Source organism: Tympanuchus pallidicinctus, unplaced genomic scaffold (genome assembly GCF_026119805.1).
Source record: "Tympanuchus pallidicinctus isolate F22 unplaced genomic scaffold, pur_lepc_1.0 scaffold3, whole genome shotgun sequence".
In the NCBI taxonomy this organism is placed as follows: domain Eukaryota; kingdom Metazoa; phylum Chordata; class Aves; order Galliformes; family Phasianidae; genus Tympanuchus; species Tympanuchus pallidicinctus.
In genome coordinates, this window is record NW_026294747.1 from 2,489,333 (window position 1) to 2,510,482 (window position 21,150).

Below are 21,150 nucleotides of genomic sequence, written 5' to 3' on the forward strand. Positions count from 1 at the left end.
GAGATGTATATAGCATGGAGATATACTTATCATCTTCAGTAATAGGTAATCCTTGGTTTTACCCACAGAAAGTTCACTAGCAAATATTCTGGCAGCAGAAGATATATTCTGTGTTGTGCAGCAGCACCTTTACAGTTCACATTTTGTGTCCTTTTTCAGATGGAAGAGAAACTGTAATCCTGGAATTTATGTCTCTAGATCTTCTTCCTCAGTTGAGCAGTCATGCAACTATCTTTATGGAAAAGATCAGTGTTAGTTTTCGATGTCTGGCTGTGCTGTTCAGGGACATAAAATGTGTGAGGTGTTGAAATATTATGAAATAATTTTGACTTTTGTTTTAAAGCTTTGGAATATCCCAACCTCGACGTCTCAGAGTCAACTAGAGACTACTGGGTGATCACAGGTACTTTTTAATCTTCTTCTGTCTTGTACGTATTTGGGAGAATAGTTTTTAGTACTCAGTTGTAGTAATACATCTACAGTGTCTTTTATACACAGTGATTTTGTATAAATATAAGTGGCTGCCCACTGAACACTCCTGTTGCATTCAACTGGACAAATGTATCCAAAGTTACTCTTGGACGCAACTGTGATTTGTCATCTTGGGCAGAGACCTTCCTTGTGTTCAGCACTTGCTTCAGAATTTACGCCGTTTTTGGTTTAAGTGTTTATAAGAGCAGCTGTTTTCAGAATTAAAACACGGTGGTTTTTTTTTTTTCCTGCAACTTGGAGGATTTAAATCTGAAATCAAAAGAGACTTGCAGACGAAATCCAGGAAGAAAAAAGAGGTGATCTGTTAAGCCAAGGGAAGCGTGCTAGAATCTGCTGACCCAGCCTGGGACCTTTTGCATTTTTTCCACCTGAAATTTTAAATGCATAACATAATGTTTATAGGAAAAAAAAAAGGTTGTTTCATTGGTATCAAGTTCCCCTTCAGATATATTTTGACTTAAGAAGTGCTGAGTGAGCAAGAGAGAGAGAGACCCTTTTTCCCAGATACCTTTGAGTCAGTAGATCCAGCAGCCTGCTTATCAGTGTGCCTATAGCTGGAATTGTTTAATACTCAGGGGAGTGTAGGAAAAGGTGCCTGACATGAAATGGCGTAAGTTCTGTAATCTCCTTCCAAAATCCAGTGTGACTTGGTGCCTGTTAATTCTACTCATAATTTTCAGGTTAAAAATAAATTTATGCAGAGATGATCATCTTCTGAAGTGCAGCACCCCCGCTGATGATCCATTTTTTGCCTTTGTGCACTTACAGTGGTGGAATACTGTTGGTACTACAATGGAAATAATGTTTTCAAAATAAAAAAAACTCCTCATGATGATCCCAGATGAATTTTTAAATAACACTGAAAAATCATACATATTTATGAACTAAATGAGCATGCTGTATCACTTGTTTGAACTCTGTGTATTTAGTGTGCATTTTATTTTATTTTATATTTTATATTCATTAGCATTTAGGAAATGCCTATTCAATGATAAATGCTCCCAAATATAAATATTTTTAAACAATCGTGTAGAGCTCCAGCTTCAGATCTCAAAACTGCTGGGTGGAAAAAGCCTTGCTGTTTGCCCAACAGGAGCATCTGGATGTTCCTTTGGTAAGCATAAAGGCAGACAGCTCCCAAACTTTTTCACTGACCTTTGTGTTGGAGATTATGGATTAGATGTTTCTCTGAGCCACTTTGGTAAACAAATGGCTTGGGTTTTTTTTTAAGGGTTTAATTTTCTGAAGCAAGGTTGGCATTATCTTAGAACAGTGCAGCGAGTGAGACAAAGCGCATCGTGTGTCAGCAGAGAATCCCTGAGAGGACAGAACTCTTGTGAACGCTGCCCAGTTATTTTTCTTCTCAGCGAGTCGGTACATCCCTGTCAAACAGCTCTGCGTGTTGTTTAATCTACCTAAGATGTGCTGATGTGTGATTTTCTCCATTCCCACAGTTATACAAGGGGTTGATATTGCGTTACTGGGACTGAACAATCAGAGCTTTGCGAGATTAATGGAGCAGCGCTTGGCCCCGCTGTTCATGATGTCCCATCAGCAAGGAAGACGCTTTAAACGGGCCACCACTGTGGGCAGCTACACTGTGCAGGTGATCAGTCCAACGTCAGTTGCACCTAAACGTGCTTCATGAAGAGCTTTGTCTGGATGCATGCTGCCTCAGTGTGTGGGGAAAGCTCCTGCCTCTTTTCATGAGCACCAAAGGAGCACGTGCAATACGCGGGTATTAATAATGGGTTCCTTTTGCTGAGGTCAGCCGTGTTTTCATGCCTCTCATCTCCTAAAAGCTAGCTAATCAGTGCTAATAAATATTTTGTTTTTGGCTGCTGTGAAGACTGATACAATATATGTATTTTAGCATAAAGTCTCCTTCTCAACATAAGGAGTAGTTCTGATTTTTGTTCTCAAGTGTGGGGAAAAAAGGTGTTTCTTAGTTCTTCTCTCATTGGGATAACTCAGTAAGAGTAGAAATTGGCCTTTTTATTGAAAAAATGTGTGAGGCAGTTCTTCTACAAGGTTAGTCATCAAACCATATGTCCACAGATCACATTATCAAGTAGACACCTGAGCCCTGAGTAATTTATTAGTCATCTTTCTACTATGTGGCAATATTTACCATTCTTTTGTTTGAAAAGTTCTTATTTTGCTTTCTCGCTAGTTTGGCCAAATGATGCTAGTTGTGAGGGATTCAAAGGGAAATTCTTTTGTGAAATCCATGACAAGATTTTGCTCTTTCCTTTAGCTATGTGTTGTTTTTTCAAGAATTGCTTGTTGAGAGACATAAAAACAAATGACCACTTTTTTTTTTCCCCGTATATTTTTTCACTGACAGTCTGAAAAAGGAGTATGTTTTTACCGACTGAAGGTGTGAACTTCTGCAACGTTTTCCATGAAAATATGATGTATAATAGTTTATTACGTAATAGAGAAGCATCACAAAATTCCTTTCTGCTCTTGTCATTCGAGGTGTTTAGCACTTCCTTTGCTCTCAGGAAGAGAAAAGGTTCAATTTTAAAATTCTGCTGGTGTTTTCCTGAGTAAAACTGAGAAAGCACAGTTCTTATTGTTAGCCCAGGATTAAAAATAGTAAATGTGGCAGTAAAATGTGAGGGAAATTTTTAGCTGCAATGTGTTAGCAAAGTGTGGTTTTCAACACTGGGGCTGATTTTAAGAATTCCCTCTTTATGGAGGACTGTACTATCCAAGCATTTGAACCTCTCCTTTTTACTGTATGCCTTTTCTTTGCATTAGGATTACGCTTAAGGATTTTCATGAAGGCAGTCAGTACTCACTAATCCTAATAGACTGTAGCATAGAGGGGATACCCTGCTCCTCTTGTAATATTTGCCTTCAGCTTATGCTTAGATCTGACAGTCTGCATGCACTGCCTTCAGATTACTTCTTGCTAGCTTTGCAGTGATACGATACAAATGGTGTTTATTTCTTTCTCTCATTTTCTTATTTTTCTGAAAGATGGTAAAAATCCAAAGAATTCCAGGACCCAAGGAGCCAGCTGAACTGACATACTATACTTTGTACAATGGGAAACCTTTGTTGGGCACCGCAGCTGCCAAAATTTTGAGTACTGTTGACTCCCAGCGGATGGCCCTGACGCTGGGTTATGTGATTCAAGTTCAAGCTGATCGTAAGAGTCCTTTTCAAGTTTCTCTCTGTTAATCTTTTTTTTTCTTTTTAACAACAATTTACTGCATGAATTGATGCCTTCAACTAATTTAATTTCTCCAATTGTCTGAGGTGTTGGTCCAGGTGGAATTAAACTTATAGTGTGGGTTTCTGTACTCGATCTCCTAACTGGCTAAACAGCAGATAAAATGGGACTTTCTGGGGCCATTACTTCAGCCATCTCTCTGCCTGAAGGAGCAGTGATACTGAAATAATTACACGTAATGGAGATAGGAAAAGAAGGAGCCACTATAATAAGTAATTGATGTATCATCCATAAACATATGATTGAGTTAGAAGGCTGAAGTATGGTGTCATTTCCAGGGAATGAACTATATACTGTACCTAATCCTGGATTTGATCATCCTCTGTTATTGACTTTTATGGGACTAAAATTGCAGATTTCCATTCCTGCCTCCATAAAGCCTAGTATTTAAAATCTAAACTATTTTGTTTGCAATGAGAATGTTTAGCAGCTTTGTTTTTGCTATAGCAGCTGTAGAGAATGTATAGCAGCTTCATGACTCTGTGGAGTTTTGTTACTTTTATGGATATTTAGGTAATTATGTAGCAGCTGCCACAGATCATTTAACTTTGTCCTTGTGTGATCTGATAAGGCAGCCTCATTCATCTATAGATTTTCAGAGAAGTTAAATGTGCGTACAGTATTGTAAAGAAAATGTACAGAAGTGAAAATGATGACCTTGGGTAACTGAGATTCCAAAACCAGGATGCTTAAAATGTAGGAGGTAGAACTATCTTCATACTCTATTAAGGAATCAGTTTGTCTCTTTTTAGACACAGTGCTCACAGTCAGCCTTTGTGTTCCAAAGAAAATATTTCATGTGAGTTTTGTTTCTACTCATAATTTCTGTTACAGCAGATTGAAAGGTTCTGTACCAAAATGCAATAAGAGAAAATATCTACCCCAAGGAGCTCATAGTCTGGGCTAGACAGATGAATAATAACAAAAAAAAAAAAAGAGGAGTTCCTGTTTCATAGATGAGGAACTGATTTATAGCATAATGAAAGCTTGCTCCAAAATCCTGTTGAATTTGCATGAGCAACAGATTGACTTATTGATGGTAACGTTGAAGACAGTAACTGAATTCAGGGTTTAAAACCAGGACTCCTAAATGTTAGTCCTATTTGTCACAATGTTGTTGTTTCTTCTGCATCCTCCACAAATCATAGTTGTACTTCTTCAATAATTTTCTGCTCACAGAACAGCTCTCTGCTTAACGTTATTATTTTCTGATAAAATTCAGATTCTCCTTCCTTCCCCACAGCCTTTTCATTCCCAAAATGTGTGTTCAGACTCATTAATTTAGAATTACACAAGCTCATTGAGAAGGGAACCTTGAAAGGTTACTTAATCCTGGGGTTCAGCTTGTTTTTTTGCAGTCTGTAGGCATACTGTTACTATCAGGTACATAATGGTGCTATTCCTGCTCAGCCCAGCAAACTGCATTGGCTTTGCAAGAGGGTGCAGAAATGCAAGGAAAATGGGCTCAGCCTTCAAACACAGTTTCAGCTGGCTTTCATAACTGCTGCAGAGCCAGAGCATTATGGTGTGCATTCAGTCTGATCCTGAAATACGCTGTGTGCCTCTGACAGCTAATAAGCTCAATGACATTTGAAAGCATTAGTCCCCAAGGAAGTAGAAAAGGCTATTTTACATCAATATGCTCACAATTGCCTATCCATGCCAGCCAACAATGGCACGGGAAAATAAATAGAGAAAGCATGTGGAAGTCCAGAAAATATGTTTCACTGGAGGAAAATGCAGAATCGTAAGGAGATTATCTGGTGTTTTTCAAGGAGGAAATGTAATGGTAACAGGTTTATGTAACAGGAGGTTCTCTTACGTGAGTCTGAGTTGGAGCATGCATACTAAAATACTTTATTCTGGTGAAATGGAATCTAAAAACATTTAAATGCCACTCCATTTCTGAAATGTATCCTTTTCCTCGTGTCACTATTAATATAGCTGCAAATAGCTTTTTCCGTCCTTACCAATTCTCCTTCAGAAATGATGGATTAATTTTGATCTTAACTATGACAAAATATTCCTAGAGCACAAGAGAAGCATTTTGTTATTGCCCTGCTGGTGTCAGTAATGACTGTTAGCGTGCTTAGCTTTGTTGTCTTTGAAAAAGCTGAGCTGATTTACTCTGGTACAGCCGTTAAGACTGTGCTACCAGGCATGAGCTCTGTGCATTACATTCAGCACATACTATCTTTCTATAAGTTGGTTGTGTTTTGAAAAGTAGAGGATGTATTACTTAAATCTCTTCTTTAAAAAAAAAATAAAATAATAATTTATTCTGTGAATGAATATTTGAGTGATATCTAATGTCATCTAGCATGGCTTGGGAGCTGATGGCAGCTGCCATGTATGCGAATTGAACAGTGTTGCTGATTCTTTTATTGTTGCTCAAGAAATATAAAGGCATAAATAGGTACTAGCAATCTTTTTATACTGATCGGTATGTGGAGGCAGCTGAAGGCGCTTTTGGAAGCAATTTGCATCTTTAATTTACACAGTGAGACTTACCAATGTTGGTTTTCAATTTTCTGTAGCTGTGGTGAAGAACCCACCGAACAACCTGTGGATCATTGCAGCAGTGCTGGCTCCCATTGCGGTGGTTACAGTCATCATCATTATCATTACAGCAGTTCTGTGCAGGAAAAACAAGAATGACTTCAAACCGGATACCATGATGAACCTGCCTCAAAGAGCTAAAGTGAGTGACTGATCTGCAAATCCAAGATGTCTCCTTGCTTTCTGAAGTTTTTACTCTGTTTCTCTGCTGGGTGTAATTGATGGATCCTTTGGTTTCTTGAAGCAACAGACAGGAGGATTACTGTGATTTCTGCTTTGCTGAGAATTGTAGATTGGGGGGAGAGCTGAAAGAAGGCGTGATGCATATGACAGGTCACACAGAATCACCCGGGTTGGAAGGGACCTCAAGGATCATGTAGTTCCAACTCCCCTGCCTAGCAGGGCCACCAAACATACACATTCAGATCAGGTTGCCCAGGACCCCGTCCAACCTGGCCCTGAACACGTCCAAGGACGGGGCATCCACAACCTCCCTGGGCAGCCCGTTCCAGGGCCTAACCACTCTCCTTGTAAAGAGGTCCTTTCTCTTCGTCTTAGCACAGCTGCAGATGGGTACAGCTGGTGTCAGCTGTATCAAAAATGATGCATAAAATACATTTTCGTTTCATTCCCAATATGCCTATCTATTTATTTGATATTACCAAAGTAGCATTAAGACTAGATCTGGAAAACTGAAACAAGTAATATTCAAACATACACGAAAAACTAATATCGCTGCAGTATTGCATGATGTCCTGCTCAAATGTCTAAAATACGGACGATGATTGGTTGGGGCTCCTGTGAATGTTATGCACAACTTAATTCCTATATGTAATCTCGGGTCCCAGCTGGAGTACAAGGGAGACTAATTTGTACATTGTTTTGAACTGCTATCATTATGGAATACGTTACAGCTGAGTGAAGTTACTGTTTAAGAAGAAGATTACTGGTTGGAGTTGCGACAGAAAAAGAACTTATTGTAATATTCCACAGTTATCGTTCCAAAAAGAAAGAGTTTGCAATTTCGACTTTTCTCCAGGAAAACTGATTTAATAAGGCTATGATGTAGGTGATCGAGTGGAAACCTATTCCCTTGGTCTGTGTTTACTGACCAGCAGTCAGTGTGGTCAAAAAGGAGTTGGATCTGCAGAACAAAACAATTGGTGCTGAGCTGCCAGCATCCACCCAACACTCATTTCAAATGATTTTATTGCACGTTTGCTCACGTTTGCGACTTCAGTGCAACACCTGCTTCTAGAGTGCATTTCCTATTTTTCTTTCATCTTAAAGAAGGTTTGTGAGCCCTGAAATTGTGGTATGATGTGAATCAAAGTATGGTCAGTGAAGGTAACTTGGAGATTTACTTCAAAGGTGCACTCTTGATCCGAACTACAGTGCTAGTATAGAAGCTTCTTCAGTTTGTTTTTGGTATATTTTGACAATCAAGGAAATAAATATAATTTAGTTTTTTAATAGAAAGCTAATTTGAAAAAATGAAAGCTAAATTGATGTGTGCTTAGTTTCACAAAGATGGTTCCTTCATAAAGGTTCAGCCAGATCTAGCCTGGAGTATACGCTACTGTATTGACCATAAAGTATAAATCCAGCAATGGATGGAAATTGACTGCTGTTGTCTTTCCTAATTACAGCATCTTCACTTAAAATAGGACTAGGGAATGTATTTTAGGAAGATAATGTTATAAGATCATTTGGAAAAGAACGGTTTTGTTTTTATTGTTTATTCCAGCATTAGTGAGCTCAGGAATAACAATAACTGCCTGAACTATAACTGCTGTCTACATCACATTTTAAATGAATATGTAGGAATAAATTCTTTACTGTGAGGGTGGTGAGACACTGGAACAGGTTGCTGAGAGAGGATGTGGATGCTCCCTACCTGGAGGCACTGAAGACCAGGCTGGATGGGGCTGTGAGCAACCTAGAGGGAAGGGTCTACAAGGAAGGGTCCTTGCCTACAGCAGAAGGTTGGAACTACATGACCTTAAAGGTCCTTTCCAACCCAAACCATTCAATGATTCTATGGGATATTTCATTGCTTAGGAAAGTACCTGAGACTGCTTGATTAATGCTGCATCTGATCTGCAAGTGTGGTTGCAGCAGAGTGATTTTTAATTTAAGGAACAGCTTTAATATATTGTTTGTGCAACCCTGAGGTTTGCTTCTATATCTAGAATGGGGTATAGAATGCTTCTATTCTAACTAGAATGTTTTTGACACCTTTTGGATATGAGGAGAATGTCACGGGATGCTTACAGCCTTGGGTTTCAGCTGCTGTTTTTGAGCGGTGCTCCCTTGTACCAGGGGAGCTGGCAGAGCAGAGCAGCCTGTTCATCACTGCAGTCCTCCTGCTGCTGCAAGCAGAGGGATGCTGCAGTTCTTCACTGAGCAGAGCTGCCTGCCACAGCCCTTGGGGACTCACTCGTCCCATGTCAGCGGGTAGGATGCCTGAGCACAGCACGGAGAGGAAACGAAACGCCCAGCTTAAATATCCTTCTGCAGAGTGGGGTACGATGTAACAGCAGGATTGCTGCCTCTGCCTGGTAATTTAGGAATGACTTTGTTGTTCTCACAGGCTGACAGCTAAATAAGTAGGGTTTTAAAAATGACCTTTCTTGTACCGTGTATTTTATAGTATCTTATGAATTGTGTTGTTGCCATTCTGAATTGGCTGAGGAGCCAGTGACATCAGGACTAAGTTGCAGGGAAGTAGCAGTGTAACCTTTTTCTTCCCCAGTTTTTCATTTTTCACAGCTTTCCAGTTGTAAAATTAAAAAAAAAAAAAAGTAAAATAGGTAAAATTCTAAACTGAATTTGTCGTAATGTTCTTGAAATGCTGCTTTTGTTTTGAGATGCTTGTATTTACTTTGAGGTTTTGGGCAGATGCTAGCTTTTGCCTCTCTTGCTTCTGAATTCACAGCATGCTTTTTTTTTTTTTTTTTTAAGACTGTAATCTGAAATCATTCCTTTCTTTTAGTGCATGACAGTATGAGCTTGAATGTAAACAGAGATAAGATCTGCACTCTACGACCCACCAGCAAAAACAAATAGTGTAGGCCATGAGAAAACAGCCACTATCAATTTGGTAAAGGGCATGGAAAAAAGAAACCAGAGACGTTGCCTGTGTTTGTGGGTATACATGCAGAAGGAGGGGATAACTATCCTTTCTTCTCTTTGTTCCCTTTTTTTGTTCTTTATTTAAATATCAGTGTCTTTCATAATCATTACAAGGAAAAATGTCCCAGTAACATTTTTCCACATTCGTTTTACCCTCTCCCAGGCAATGAAATTTAATCATCTAATCATGTCTTCTAAATCGATATTCAAATCCCCCTCGGTCGGTCTCTCTGAGTTCTGTGGCCATATTTGACACCTATCCTTGCTGTGCTTTAGCACTGCCTGATCGTGATTCAGTCTTGCCAGTTCCCTTCAGGGGTGGTAAAGCCATCTGTTCCTGTGGACTTTCTCAGAGCAGGGTTCCAAGATCAAATTTTATTTAACACAATATGTCCGCTGTTGAGGATGGCTTTTTCAGCTCTTCTTTAATGCAGTTTGTTACCAGACATGGTGGTGAGTAGAATTTAGATTAAATAATCTTTACTTTGTTCCTTTGGCACATACAAGCTGGGACTCTGTAGGATCCTGTAAAAACACTGGTATTCTATCTCTTCTGTTTTTTGTTTTTTTTTTTTTAAGATATGAATTATAGGTTGTATCTTCTGTTCTTTGACCAGTGTGGAGAAATACCTGATTTAATCATACTTTCTGTTTTCATGCCTATTTTTGCAGAAGAACTGGGGTAGTTTTGACTGATGGTTAATACAGCCACTAAGGCTGAAAAGCATTTTATCGATTGAAAGTATTACTGTCTGGGATGGGGTGCAGTAGTTCACCCTAATTGTCTTTGCACAGCTACTACTTTTCTCATTCTTTTCTTCCCTTGGTAGCTAGTGGCTGCTTTTATGGTCCCTTGCCTTCAGAAGAGGGCAAGCAGAAGACTGTCAGGAATGGTAGCATCATGACTGCCATGGGGTGAATTGGCTTTCCTCTGGTAAACTGCAAGATCTATCGTGCCAGTGCATGGAGACGTCTGCTCCCCAGACCAGAGTTAGCCCAATTAGTATCTCCTTCATACACTGGAGCTGTTTATCAGATTAATTCTGAAGTGTTTGAACACATGAGCCTTGGTTTAAGCAGACGACACAGAAAGCAGGAGATTCATCCCATAAACAAAAACTTTTTTTTAAGGACACAACTTTTCATTCTCAGACTGAAATTGCCTGTGAAATTTATATGTATTTTTAGAGATAGCCCAGATTCAGGAAGCGACAACAAGGGAAATTTTTTTTTTTTAAGAGCTCATTCTTTTTCTGTGCAAAATCAGCAGATTTTTTTTATCAGCCTGACTTTCTTCTGGAGTGAAAATGCTCAGTGGCAGCTGGACAGGATCCTGAGAGGGACCACTTGGTTTTAAATGTGTAATATTGATGTGTTCTCCAAAGTAAGCTTGAGGGTTAAAATCAGCCTTACCTATCTTTGGAATTATTTTTTGATGTTTTTTTTAGCATTCTGCAAATAGTCTTTGTACTTCAGAGAGAATGCACATTTATGGGACAAATTAACTCAGTTAAATGCAGCAAGAACATTTTACATGTTACATATTTGTCCCAGAATTGGCCTGAAATATCTGAGTGGTTCTTGTCTTCCCGATAGGAGTGCATTTTTGAAAGTTAAGCTTTGCTTGAATTATTTAATTTCTCTGTTGGGAAAATCCACCTTTCAGTGGCTGCTTTGCCCTGAATGCGTTGTCATTTCTGCTTTTTGCTTGCAGAGGCAGCAGGGAAAGCACAGCTATGTCTTCAGGCTGGGCACACAGCACTTGGCTGCCAGGGCTGCAAGCCTCTTGCAAATGCCACTTTCCAAGAGAAACAAGTAAAATCAATGAGAACCTTCCCAGTAGGCAACTTGAAAGCCGAAGGGAATGTGATTTTGTTATTCTGAGAAGAATAAATTGGGGAGTGGGGGAGGTGGAATTTTGCCCATGAAACTTTCATTTGTGTTTTTTTTTTTTTTTTTTTTTGCTTTTTTTTTCATCTGGAATAAATTACTTCTGCCTCCTGTGGAAACAAGAGATTTTTTTTATGGAAGAAGTTTTGCTTTCTGTATGGCCTTGCTTTTCTTCCTTTTTATGTTTTCTGTTTTATTTTTTATATACACTTTCGCATTGTCTGTCAAAGGAATTTCTGAGGGTGTTCAGACAGGGGAAGAAAGGTTAGCCAAGTTCAATACTAATCATGTTTTAAGTATGTGTAATGGAGATCTTATCAGAAAAATTGTGTTGTTGGACATTTGTATTGCAATCTACACATTTTTACCTCTAGCTTATTTAATTAAAGAAGTGAAGGAGTAGTGGAAAATTGTATATTCAAGTGGAAATTTTGTTTTTAACATATGACACACTCTGGAAATTTTTTTCTCCCACTCGTTTTCGCAGCCAGTACAAGGCTTTGACTATGCCAAGCAACATCTAGGTCAGCAGGGGGCCGAAGATGAAGTTTTACCAGTAACTCAGGAGACTGTCGTACTTCCACTTCCAGTCAGAGATGCTCCTTCCTCCCAGGAGAGAGAAATCACTCAGGATGGGAGCACTATTAAAACAGCCCAATCCAATGAAACAAGGAAAAGGTATGGAGTTGTGCGTTTTTGAAGGGTGAATGGGGTACGTGTTGCATGGCTTAGGGAAAATTGAAGGGTTTGGTAACCCACGCACCATGTGTGGCAGATGATTCCTCCATGATATATACTTGGCATAACATTAGTCTGTACTGGATGTGTAAGTTTGCTGCAAAATGAAAGGTGAGCCAAAGTGAAGAGTCTTCACAGACTGTACGTGAGTAGAGGAGTTAAATGAGAAGTGTCTGTCTTGTGCTTGCTGGCCTTGTGCAAGAGGAAAACCTAAAATAAACGTTGACTCTGGAGGATGAAAACCAGTCATTCTTCAAATAAAGCAAAAGACGAGATTTCTGTGACTGTAAATTGCTTTAGCACTGCTGGCAGACTGCATCAGTCCATCAGTTGAAGAGCAAATACTGAGCATCCATGGATTTACATCATCAAAGCAGGATCTCTGGATTCAGAGTATCTGTAGCAGGACTGAACTTTGGAGTGTGTAAGAACAGACTAGGTGACATCAGTTTCTAAAGTTTCTCAGGTTTATAGTCTTTTCAAAGTAAGTCTTCAGGGCTGAATGCATGTTAGAAGCTCTCCCTCCAGGAACCCAACTAGTCCTTGCTCTACTCCACTGTGTGGTCAATGGTACCTCTGCCTGAACTTTGAAGTCTTCCTTTATGGTGGAATCCTCAAGAATCTGTTCTTGCTGCCTTTCCCAGTAGGAACTTTTATGTAAGGTCTACCCTGTATCATCCCCAGTGAAACTGAATGAAAGATCACCATTATAGTGACTGCTGTGTTTTCACAGATAAACCTTTGCAGAAAATTTTCTTTAAAATGTTTGTTCAACTTCTCCAGAGCCATTCTGACACAGGTAAACCTGCCCTATAATAGTCTTAAAAAAAAAAAAAAAAAAAGTGATTAAGAACCTTAACTCAGTCCTTGGAATGGGTATAGAAATCCCCCCCCTCTACTTAATCTACCCGTTTTTTAAGCAAATGTGGATTAGCAATCTTGACTCAGGAGTTCACTAGGAAAGTTGCTCTCTTTAAAGAAGCGTACAAAAACCTGTGATGCTTCTGTGTGCCCTTCTTGGCAATGGTTCTTCAGAGTTACTGTTACCTCCTTCTGAGTGATTACTTGAGTAAGTGAGAGCATGTAGAATGGCAATCTCTTTTCATTCTTGAATTGTGTCTGGGGATGGAACTTAATGATTTCTTAAGATGAAGAAATATTTCTTGACCTTTATGTATTTGCTCTTTCATCCTGGTTACTTTGCAGTCTAGAAAGGTCAATTTAAATCAAACTGCCGTGAAGTGGCTGGTAACTGATCAGAATATCTTCTCATGTTATCACGAAGGAAGCTTTGCAGATAATAAGTACAATGATTGCTTTAAAAAGATGAATATTTACCTTAGTGGGAGCAGAAATAATTGTATCGATAGCTTGCACTTGTTTCTTTTCCTCGTTCCCAAGTAGATCAGCTTTTCTTCAGCTATTGATCTGTCCCTGGAATAATTTATATACTGGGACTCTTCATTAGCAGGGGCAGGGAGATAGACAGGGGAGAAATTCTTTTCAAGAATATTTATTCTCAGTAGAACTTCAAGAAAATCCTCAAGCTGAGCTGATGTAGATTGTGTGCTGAGTTCTCCTGAAGTCACGGAGCTGGGGAGAGCTGGTGTCAAACGTCTTTCTGCTCAGGCTGTCCTCGAAAGAGAGTCCCCAGGAATTAGTTCCTCATACTTGTCCCATCCCATTCTGATTACAGTAAATGCTCTTACATGGATAGGGCAGTCAGAAGAAGAGGTAAATGAATGTTTCATACTGGCACTATAGCATGGCAGTAATGGGTTGATCTTCATGGTATTTTTGTTTTGATACCTTTTTCTGGGTATAAAGCTACTTTGATAGCAGTAGAATTGTTTGGATTTCTCTCTCTAAATGAAAGTCCTTGTGACTAGTTTTTTCCTTAGATGCAACCTGTTTAAATTCTCTTTTTACCAGCCGTGATGATCTGAAGTGTTTAACTGTAGGTGGGTGCGTATGTAACTATGCAGGTCTCATAGATGGCAAGTTTCACCTCTAGGAACAGTTTGACATCATGCATCAATTTGGAATAGCACCAAAGATATTTTCTACCTTGGCCTGTGTTTCTTGAGTTGTACATTAAGACTGAGTCATCTGCCCACCCCAAAAGAGGAGTACTTCAGCTGAGAGCTTGATCCCGAGCACCCAGAGCAGAGGTACACAGCGTGTTCTCAGGGTTGCTCTTTGCTGAGAGCCAGCACTGATGGGGGCTGCTGTGCCCTCCCTCCTCAGCCTGTCTGGGGCAGTTTTAGTGCAAGGAGATGCAATGCCTGCAAACAAAAGAACATTTTCTTAGGAGTTTCAGCAGATAATGGAGCTGGTTAAACTGTGCTCAGTGCAAAGAGGTAAAAAGGAGATAACGGAATTAGCGGATTTTGCATTGTGGCTGAGAAAATAGTTGTGTGCTGATGCAAGCGAAGTAATGAAGAAATTATTTTAGCTGCATTTATAACAGCAAGAGTCTTGTTCGTTTTAGCTGTATAATGACACAGAATTAATGACAAGGATTTCTGTCCTCTGCAATGCCGCTTCTGTCATTGTGAGGGTTGTGCATGAGAGGTGCCTGCTTTTGGTGTGGCTTAAGATGCCTATCAGCCCTGAACTAATTGAGGAGCAGTGCTCTCCTGCCATCAGTCTGTTCTGTTTTTCCTGTGTTTGTGCATGCTATTTATATTCAACACCATTTTGGTACAAAATCAGACCTGAAAACTCAGCGGTGCAAACTGTGTAGATGAAATAACCTTGAAACGAGGTTTGTGGAAAAACTTACAGCCTCTCTTGTTGCTATGGTTACTTGCAGTCGGTCCCCGAGCCAGAATGGCTCCATCATCAGCAACGAGTCGGGAAAGCCCAGCTCCAGCCGGAGCTCCCCGCAGAAAGTCGTGGCACCGCAGAAAGTGACAAAAGACGAAGGCAGGAAAAGAAACGGTGAGAAGTGTTTGCTGGTGAGAGCTGCTTGCAGCTGCCTGTTGTGGTGCCCACTGCTGTGCTGGATGTGACACAGCCATCCTCCTGTGCCTTTAGCTGCCCTTCAGGTGTTTTCTTTCGGCAGCTGTTTTGCTGCTGACAGTTATTTCTTGCTCTCACACGCAGCAGGGTGCTGCTTACTTTACGCATGGGCCGCTGCAAGTTTTATTTTTCCATTTGTTTTTAAACCAGCAAGCTGCTGTACACACAACGATGCCTAGTAGGTGGAATGGGTTTACAGCTTTTTTTTTTCCCTCTATAGGCTGTTCGTTTCCATTACTGCTCTGATAACAATTAATTAAATAGGTAAAAATAAATTGGAAAAGTGTGAGATGTTCAGAGCTTTACCTTCCCATCTCTAACCCTCCATATCATAGATTTTTGTTACTAGCACTTAATGACAGCGTTTCCTGATGCTCTTAGAACACTGTGCTGGATGTTTTTTGCGAGTCCTTGGTTGGCAGTGGTGATTTGTGACTTGATGTATCAGGAACATTGGCTGAGAGCTGGGTCCAATCCTCCCTTTCTTCCTTGCTTTTCTTTTGTTAATCTCTCTATTTTTTTCTGAGTTACAACTTCTGTAGCTATATTCTCCATGCGAATAGAAAACACTGTGTTTGAACCAATTGATCACTTCCCCTTAAAGGGAAGGAATTAAATTGGATTTGGCCTCATTAGGTTCTGTTAGTAACAGGAATTTGTAATTCTTCTTTGTTAGAAGTATTTGTGTGGAAGTGAGGACTCGGATAAAGCATAAATCTTAGTATAGGTCTCCTTTCTCCAGTAAGTCACCTGAGCAGCTTCTGTGGAGTGTTCTAATGGCAGTCCTGGTGTGACATTGTGCCATCATTGCATCTTCATCATACAAAAGTGCCATGCAAAGAAGTACTCTGCTGCCTTAGCAGAAGCGCAGTGCACTATAGTGACAGCTACACAGCACCAGAGATGGCCTTTGTTCTGTACAGCAAAATCATTCTGCTTTTTGTGAGTGACCTCGTTTCTTTCTATTCGTGTATCACAGAGCACTGCATCTTTGGGGAACAATATAATTGGTGTAAATATAGTATTCTCTTTTTCAATCAGCTTCACTGAGATTCATGCAGGTTTACACACGAGGAAGTTGTTCATTTTCCTTTGCTAATGTGTCTTTCTTGCAGTGCTTTTTCATAATAGACATGTTACTGTATTCCAGTCATGTAACAACAGGTATTCTTACTGACCTATCTGAAAGAGAATTGTTCCTTCATAATCAAGATGAAAAATTTAATTGCCTTAACTTTTAAGGACCATAAATCTGTAGGTTATTTTATTTTATTTTTTTAATTTTTTTTTTTACTATTTTGAATTTGTCTTTTTTACAAGACAATGACATTTATGGTTTCCTGAGTTAAAAGCTGTAGTTTCTACTATTTTTTTCTAGCTTCCAGGAAGCTAATATTAAAAAAAAGGATCAGGTAATGTTTACAATTGTTGGCAAAATAATTTAGTTCATGGTATTCTTCATTTTGCTTTGTTAGATTTAGAATCTTCCAAGAAAATTAAGAGTATCCAGTTTCTTGTTCAAAAACTGACTAACACCTAACATCCTGGGCTGTACTGCATTTCTATCTAGAACATACACTTGTTTTTAAAGAAACCTTCCCATGTATACATGGCAATCCTGACCCTTTGTTTCAAATCTTAATTTCATTTTAGCTTCAAATTTATTGGGTAACAATAACTATGTACTTTTCAATTTCTGCTGGAAAACTAGTAACTGCTTTCTTTCCTTGATTATTTTACCTTCTCTCTTCTGAAAAAAAAAAAAAATATGAAAAAGATATGAACTCTTGTTTTTTTTTTTTTAATGTGGTTAAGTTCTTCCTTGTTTGGAGCAGCAAAAGAGATGAATGATTTCTAGCACCATAGGGAAACCTCCATACTCCATTTATTCTGGGGATCCTTGCCACTTGTTCCTACCCCATCTGCATGCTGGCAGCAAGATCTGGAACTTCAATGGCAAATGAAAGAAGGATTTACCTGTTCAGAAAGTAGTAGTGCAACGTATATACAAGATGGGAGAAATATAAGCTCTTGCCATCTAGTTATTCTGGCTTTGAAGGAACCCGTGCATGAAATACCTTGTGTGCAGAGCTGTCCTTCTGCTAGAGACCCCAGCTACTTCTGGAGGGACTTCTTTTCTGTGGCCCTAGAATGGGTCACCTGGTGGTTTCCAGGAGAAAGTATGGAGAGGGATCAACATGGTTTCCTGGGAAAGAGATGGGAACTTTCTAGCTGGAAGCATAACTGTTTAAGAGTTCCCCAAAACAAGAAGGAAGATTAGGTCATGGAAAAGGAAATAGCCTTACCAGAACTACAGAACCAGCCTCACATTTATTCTCACATGCATGTGCAGATGTTTCTGACTTTTGAGTTGTCACACCACACTTTTTGTCACTGAGCTATGCTTTATTCCCCAGTGCTATGATTTCAAATGCTGTTGTCATCTCTGGCTTTTTGTTCTTTTTGGAAGGAAATATCTATATCTGGTGTGATTAGCATCAGTAGAACATCTTGGCTGTTTTTCCTTCCAGTTTAAGAAGCTGTTTTTGTCTTAGCTGTTTGTCTAAACCTGCTCTAGCCTGATTGTAGGCTGCCACCTCTAATACACATGTCAGCAAGAGAAGCTGCATATTTTCTTTGAAAAGCAGTATCTTAAAACTGGAATGAATCCCTTGATGGTCACATGTTTGATGTGGGGACTCCATGTTGGAATGGCTCATTAGTTGCCATAGTTACAGACCAATTTTAGATTCTATTTCTTGCTGACATTTAGTTGCATGGAAAAATGACAGCACTGGATGTTACCTCAGTACATGAACTCTGTATGGTTTGTATCAAAATTGACTCCAAATGCCGTGTGTCGGGGCTGAGAGGGAAGAATGTAAAACCCCACAGTAGGCTGACAGGCTTGGCTTAAGCACCTGGTGGTCTGGAGGATGAGGAGAACTCTTTGGCTGAGCCTTGGTTCTGAAGAAAACCAGAACAAATTACCTCTTTATATTACAATAGTGATACATTTTGGTAAGGTAATTACTTTTTCTATGTTTTTATTGCAAATTAATGTTTTAACAGAAAGTTTTCTGTCTGGAAGGTAATGGGTTGGGCTTCCTTTGTCTTTGGACAGTTAGACTGAAATCCTGTTTTAAGCAATGCTCAATTGCACATGATCGAGGACTGTGAAGTGAATGAATTGGTCAACAGTATTACTGTCAGTTTCTGACATTTTCTGAGGCACATTCAAAAGAGAGCATGGAAGAGAACAACAGAACGTCAGCACTTTCAGCTGCTGTTTTACCAGGGCCCAATGTTCAGCAAATGGTTGAATCCACATATGCTTGAAGAATTACAGCAGCCTATAGTAAAATCTTTCCTTTCTCTAGTTCCTCACAAAATAAATACAGCAGAAGTTAGACAGGCCATTTTTTTTTTTCTAGAGACTTTGAGTGCTTCACCTTGCAACTTTGCTTTTGGCATCTTTGGGTGTGAATCCTTGTTTGTTTTGGGGGGGATGGGGGTGGAAGAATGAAAAGTATGTTAAGGAGATGAAAGGATATTGTTTTCCTGCAGTTCTTGATGAAACACATGGCTCTGTACCTCTTGAGTTGAGAAGTCTTGTAGCTGAGTCCAGGTTTGTACTAGAAACTCATCAGCTTAAAAAGGCACAGATGACATGAATATTTCGCAAGGAGTCAAACTTCCTTGTGTAAGAAACCTTCCATTCCTGACCCTAGGAATGCTACCTGGAACAATTGTCATCTTCCAAGCAATTTGGATGCTGTTTTTAAAAATAGATCTAACTTTTCAGAAGTAGTTCAGTCAAAGACCTCACTCCTTTTTAAGATACCAGAAGCTTTTCATATGACTACATAATTTTCTCTGTCCAGGCAGAAGCTTTTTATATTTTTAATTTATTTTCCATCTAGTCTTTGTAGTTCATCTGATTGAGATCTCTGAAAATCAGGTGTCCTTAAGAACAAAGTATTGGGAGGAAAGCTTGGCTGTATTATTAACTTAGCTAAAATCAAAGTGTTTTTTGGATGTAACCACACAGAGCTATGATACACTGCTTCCTTTATTCTACAGAAGTGTGGGCCACATTTTTCACGCTGTCTGATGTGGATCAGTGATACAGCCAGCCTTTCAGAATTTCTGAGCAGTTGTCTGCAGTGACTCAAATTGAAATGAAATATGTTAACAAGCAATTGAGTCCAGTCGCAGTGATGTAGCAGTGTGCTTTGACAGACTGCTACAAGGGTACCTTTTGAGGGACTGACATATTCTGGGAAACATCCTGTGCTGGGTGGGATACAATATCAAGATGGAAAGGGTTTCATCTTGCCAGTTTTTGGTCCTTTAATGTTGGCTTTCTGATGTAAAGTAACCAAGCTCTCTGGTGACTCTAGAGGGTCACAGCTGATTGGGATGTATCTATCTCCTTTGGAGGTTCTTGTCTTTCTATTTTCAGAATGACAGCAGCCAAGGCAACTGCACTAGAGCATATGCACTGGTTTGAAGTGAAATGATTCCCTTTCTCAATGTCTCTGCCTCTGAAAGGCTGACAAATCAGAGTGCTTGGAAGAATTTGTCGTGCCGATAGAAGAATCTGTTCTTTTCATCCTTTGTTGCCTTATCGTGAGGCATCTGCTTCATTTACATAAATGTTTTTGGGGTCTTTACCTAAATCTTCATCCCTCTCAGTAAACGCTTAGACTTCTCTGGAATCATTTCTTGACATTCAATCATGGGAGGAGGTAAGAATTAACAAACTTCACTTGTACAGCTGAAATTCTTCATTTTGGCAACAGATACTGTTCTCCCTGAGCCTCTAGAAAGTTTCATGCGTTGATTCTTGTTGAAACTCCTCATAGATTTTTGGGTTCTGTGGCGTATTTCCCCATATTTTTAACATTCCTTTTGCTGGCTTTTGTTTATTTCAATTACAGAGCATGCTATGACCCTGGTAGCACCCTACTAGTGACACAAACCCTTTGTTTCTTCAGATGTAGCCAATACTATTTCCTGCTGCTTTCCGTGCTTGTTTTTTGGGGGCAAGAAAAATAGCCCTCCTGTGCTGCTAATGAATGTGCCTGTTGTAACAAACCTCTGAATGAACTGGGACAGGCAGGTGGCTGTGCAATTAAACATTTCTTAAATTAAGTTTGCCTTCCCTATGGATGAACTTTATTTTGCCGCTTAATTGAATCTGACAGCATTTTTCATCCAAGGAACGATGTTCAGAGTGTGTAGGTGCTCATGCCATCAGATTCAGTGGCAGTCTGAATGTTTATGTTCTTTTACTAAAAGCCAGCACTGAAGAAAGCAAATCCATGGCTTTGTTGTCCGTGTGGAAAATTACTTCTGCAGAGCTTTAAAGCTTGTAGAGCATCACTTTATTGAATAATAGTCTTCTGATGTAAGTGCGCATGCCTTCCCTATCTGACTTATTTCTATTGTCATCAACATTGTCAATTAAATAATTGTTTTAGTTATTAAGCATGCTTATGATGGTGCTATAGAAATGCCAGCCAAGTAATGAGTCTGGATTCTGTACAAACATTATGAAATACACACTGTGGAAGAATTTGAAGTTGAAATAAATGGGACAAATTTGTTTGGAGGTGGAAATCCTTGTTGCTGATTATAGGTCAAAATAGATTCATAGAAGCTCAACAATGCAAGCAGGAAATAGAAGAGTAGACATCCTGTGTGACTGTGGGACTGCAATACCTAAAACATATGGCCTGGTGTTTAGAAGACTTTTCACATCAGAAAATTAACATCCAGGAGAAATTATTGAGCTTTATTGTTCTTAATCTACAAGGGGTGGGTTTGTTTGTTTGTTTTTCCTCAGAAAGTTTAATATTTATGGTGTTTATGAAAGGCTTAGAATCGTACTGTCTGACTGCTGGGAAAGTGTTGGAAATGAGGTGTACGTGTGTGCAAAAATGTACTGTTATACTGCAATGTCTTGTAGAGAAGAATTTCAGTCCTGAATAGGTTCAGGACTAATTTAGGAAACGTGTCATATAAACTCCTCTAGCAGCAAACACTGCTTTACTGCTAAAATC

The 21,150-nt window shown here is 39.4% G+C and overlaps 1 protein-coding gene across 8 annotated transcripts in view; it reads left to right on the top strand.

Annotated features, from left to right (window-relative positions):
* Positions 1-21,150, top strand: part of KIAA1549L (KIAA1549 like) — a 299,878-nt gene that overhangs the window by 50,384 nt on the left and 228,344 nt on the right. For all 8 annotated transcript variants that reach the window (XR_008209514.1, XM_052695633.1, XM_052695632.1 and 5 more), the window contains 6 exons: positions 344-403; positions 1,947-2,098; positions 3,481-3,652; positions 6,274-6,437; positions 11,808-11,998; positions 14,874-15,001. Coding sequence is in view for 7 of the 8 variants with exons in the window: in XM_052695633.1 (XP_052551593.1) it covers positions 344-403; positions 1,947-2,098; positions 3,481-3,652; positions 6,274-6,437; positions 11,808-11,998; positions 14,874-15,001 (867 nt within the window). In the remaining variant the exon portion in view is untranslated. The remainder of the gene's footprint in view (positions 1-343; positions 404-1,946; positions 2,099-3,480; positions 3,653-6,273; positions 6,438-11,807; positions 11,999-14,873; positions 15,002-21,150) is intronic.